The sequence below is a fragment of the Condylura cristata genome, unplaced genomic scaffold (assembly GCF_000260355.1).
Source record: "Condylura cristata isolate star-nosed mole 26May11 unplaced genomic scaffold, ConCri1.0 scaffold00025, whole genome shotgun sequence".
Taxonomy (NCBI): Eukaryota; Metazoa; Chordata; class Mammalia; order Eulipotyphla; family Talpidae; genus Condylura; species Condylura cristata.
Window position 1 is genome coordinate 30,739,261 of NW_004567126.1, and position 4,026 is coordinate 30,743,286.

Below are 4,026 nucleotides of genomic sequence, written 5' to 3' on the forward strand. Positions count from 1 at the left end.
CCCTCACGTGAGCATGGCGACGCCGTGGGGCGTGGTGGGCGCGCTGTGCGGCCGCATGTGCGCGTGCATCTCGGGGAAGCTCTTCTTGATGTAAGCCTCGGCGCTGCTCTCCCACACCGTGCCGAACCGGAAGCCCCGGGACGGGTGATGCAGCTGCGGGCCGGCCGCGGTCAGCCCCGACCCGCCGAGGCCGCCCGCGTCCAGCCTCCCCCTCCGCCCTGACGCGGGACCGGCAGGCCAGGGTGACCCTCCGTGCCCCTGGGTAGGATGACCCAGAGGGGAAACGAGCCGCCTGCGTGCCCGGGGCCCTGGTGAGCCCCACGCCCGCCGGCCCCAAGATCCTGGGCTTGAGTGGGGGGCTGCTCGGGCCAGCGCCTCCTGACCAGTCTCGCAGCACCACGGAAACTACAGCGCAGGGCTGACCTGCCCAGAGCACTGCCCCCAGGGCCTCCGGGTGTCGGTCGGGGTGTTCACCGGGTCGCTCTGGGCCCCCGCGCGCTCACGCCTACTTAATTGGACCCATAAAGAACCCGCGTGTGGCCAGTGGCCAGCGCAGTGCCGCACCCAGGTTTTATGACTGGCCTGTCCACCAGAAGGGGGTAGCCCAGCAGGCTAAACGCCTTTTGGGGCACAATCAGCCAGATCCAAATGGTGGGAGACGCTGGGACCAAAACAAATCCTCAGGAGAAAGATGGGGAGCAGCCTAGCACAGAGAGGGTTCCATCATCCATAAAGTGGGGGGAAAAGTAGTGGGGGGCTACATCTGTAAAGATTCCCTGGTATGGTATGGTGAAAGCGGATAGGGGTGCAGAGGTGAAACTGGCTGCGGTTGGTTTTGGAGCTGGTAATGGGCTTTTTCATTGCTTGCCCCTGAGGAACACACGCTATTTGTTTAAAAGTGAAAAATAAGGCCGCCCTGGCGGTGTAAGGGGTTAAGTCCAGGCACCATGAAGCTGTCACCTGCCACTGCGGCCTGAGTCCCTCCCCAGCCAGGGGGTGGACTCCCGTCTCCCCGCTGCTCCCCTCAGCAGTGGATTTCAGTGGATCCGCCTGTTCTGCTCCCCACTCCCTGACAGCCTACCAGAGTCTTCAGCAGGCCAAGCCCTTGCTCTCTTGAGCTAGTGTCTTCTGAATAACGAAGTGGTAAAAAGCAGTGAATTCCACAGGTGTTGGGCCTCTGCTAGAATTACTTTGCTGTGAAATGGGTTTTCTGATCAGAGGCGATATAGTGTGGAGTGACGTCACTGTGAGGTGAGTATGGGAGAAACACTGAGGGCAAAGGAGGCCCATCAAGATCAAGAACTTACTCCAAAGAGCATATTCCTCTCTATACTGGATGAGGGCCAATGTGTTAGTGTTACACCAAGGATATTCAGAGACCATCTCTGCCCCTCTGGCCTGTACCCCAGTTTTTGTAAGCATGAATAAATAAATCTTTAAAAAAATACAATAGAGGGTCTCAAGACTGCAAATAATGGGGAGAATGAATGAGCCTGACAACAGTGGGCACACAAATGGAACCGCAAAAGGAAAACACGATTAAAAAGTAAAAACAGGCCTCCCTGGGGCGCAGCAGGTGAAAGCGCAGCATTACAAAGGGTCTGCAGCAGCTTCATGAGTTCGATCCCCGGCCAGGGGGTGACCCTCAGGGCGCGGCAGACCTCTCCCCACCCGCCCGCGGCTCTCCTCAGCAGTGTACTTTGTCCATCCGCCTGTTCTGCTCCCCGCTCTGTCTCTGGGGAGTCCTCTCACCCCTGCACCTCTGACCTGCACCCCAGTTCTGTGCGCACAAATAAATAATAAAAAAAGGTGTGGTATGCCCATACAATGGAACATTGCTCGGCCATAAGGAGAGCCAGAATGGAAGGAGCTTGAGGGAATCAGTCGCCAGAAAACAAGTCACAGCGACATGGCACCCTGTGGGAGAAAGTAAAATGCTTCTAAGAACTAAGGACACTAGTAAATGAGTGAGGTTTCTGAGGTTGAGAGGGAAGGAGAAAGGGGAACTGTTTTTAAGAAATAAGAGAAAGAAAACGCACCGCCTGCTCCATGCCCCTCCTCTTCCCACAACTTGCCGGGCTCCTGGCAAAAGCTCTGCCTTGGAAGCTGGAGGCCAGGCCTGCAGCCCAGGCGGAACGCCCCCTCTCCTCCTCCCGGCCCCCTCTCCTCCTCCCTCCCGCCTCCCCCACTTTGCCTTGCCCCGACCTTTGACCGCATGTCCCTCCTCCGCAGAAGCGCAGCATCTTCCTAAGTACCTGCCTGCATAGACCCCCCGAATCGCATCCTCCCGGGGCATCTCCTGGGGCCACGCGGGAGCATGTCCATTCCTGCCCCCCCCCCGGGCGGGCGGCCTCCGCCCGCCTTCCCCCTGCCACCCCCTGCCACCTCGTCAGCACCTCACCCCCACCTAGCTGATCTTGACTCATGCTCTGCCCGCAGGGTGCGAAGCGTCCTGCTCTGCCCAGGTGGGTCCCCAGTGAGCCTTCTGGGAGCAGACAGCTCCTGGTGGCTAGGACTCTGGAAAGGAGGTGCGTGCCCTCCCAGTATTCCCCAGGGCGCCCACCTTAGGGTCGTGGATCCCCGACAGCTCCTCGAAAGTCTTGTCCCCGACCATGACGGCGGCCAGGTTGGCGGTGTAGCTGGAGAGGACGAGCAGGCAGAAGATGGCCCAGAGGTTCATGAGGAGGCGTCCGGTGGGGCACTTGGGCGTCTTGCTGGACACGGTGCGTCCGAAGAGGATGGCATAGCAGAGGTTGAGGGCCGAGGAGTAGGAGAACACGGTGCCGCGGTTCCGGCCTCGGGGCGTGAGGCCATAGGGGCTGCGCCACTCGTACAGGGTGAGGAAGAGCGCGGTGAGGTGCAGCGCCGCGAACACGCCCACCCACATGGACCAGTGCAGCGGCCACATGAAGGCGCCGATGGGCGAGGCCGTGTCCCGCGCCCGCACCATGATGCCCAGGCTGGTGGAGAAGAAGGGGCTGCTGAAGTCCATCACCTGCGAGCGGGCCGAGTTGATGCTGAAGCTGGTGACGGCCATGTGGGCCCGGCCGGCCAGCAGGTCGCCCACCAGGCCGGTCCAGCGGCCGTCCCGCAGGGCACCGTACTTGCCGTCGCCCACGATGTACAGCTCGAAGTCGAAGGGCGTGTCCTCGGCCAGGCGCTCCAGCAGGTCGATGCAGTAGCCGTAGCAGCACTTACGCAGCGCCCGCGGCAGGGAGCCGTTGGCCAGCGCGGCGAACAGCGAGTCCAGCTCGGCCGAGTCGGTGGCGCCCGGGTCCAGGCACAGCTGCCCCGCCGGGCACTGCCCGTCCTCGTCCGACTCGCGGGCAAACACAAAGGGGTGCTCTACCAGCGTCACCACGCGCAACTTGGGCCGCGTCTGCGCGCCCGATGGCGGGGGTGGCTTCGGGGCACCGCCCGGCTCCAAGTCCAGCCGCCCGTCCCTCCAGCGGCCCGCCGTGGCCCAGACCGGGGCGCCCCGCGGGTCCTGGCGCAGGCTCCACACCCTGAAGCTCCGGGACATGTGCACCTGGGAAGACCTGGTCACCCACACTGGCCCCGTGCGGCCCTGGAAGGACGTGCGGGCCAGGAAGCTGCCGGGCGGGGCGGGGCGTCAGGCGGGGAGGCCCCGAGGCCCCGAACCCCCTCCCCCCCCATGCTTGGGCGCCACACCCCAGCCCCTCACCAGCAGGCGCTCACCTGCTGCAGGCGGGTCCAAAGCCAGTGGGCTGCCTGGATTTAAGGTGCTGAGCATCCGGGCAGACTCCCACAGACTTGGCCCAGAGACCCCCAGAGGTCCCCCCGCTGCCCGCCCACTTGCCCGCCCCCCTTGCCCGCGCCCCTGCCCCCAGGCGCCCGTCCTCAAGCGCCTCCCAGCAGAGCAGCGGGCTCGGGAGTCTGGAGGTGCAGCCGGAGGGGTCCCTGGTCAACAGGACTGCCTCACTCAGACTGCGGGGGGCAGCCCCAGGGCGTGGGCAGCTGCCAGGCCACAGCGGTGTGGGCACAGACCTGGCTCAAGCGCAGCCG

The 4,026-nt window shown here is 63.5% G+C and overlaps 1 protein-coding gene across 1 annotated transcript in view; it reads right to left on the reverse strand.

Moving 5' to 3' along the window:
* The window catches only part of GRIN3B (glutamate receptor, ionotropic, N-methyl-D-aspartate 3B), a 10,847-nt gene that overhangs the window by 1,568 nt on the left and 5,253 nt on the right, over nucleotides 1-4,026 (reverse strand). Inside the window, exons 5-6 of the mRNA XM_012729431.1 lie at nucleotides 2,564-3,604; nucleotides 6-153 (exon numbers count right to left, since the gene is read on the reverse strand). Of these exons, the coding sequence (XP_012584885.1) occupies nucleotides 6-153; nucleotides 2,564-3,604 (1,189 nt within the window). The remainder of the gene's footprint in view (nucleotides 1-5; nucleotides 154-2,563; nucleotides 3,605-4,026) is intronic.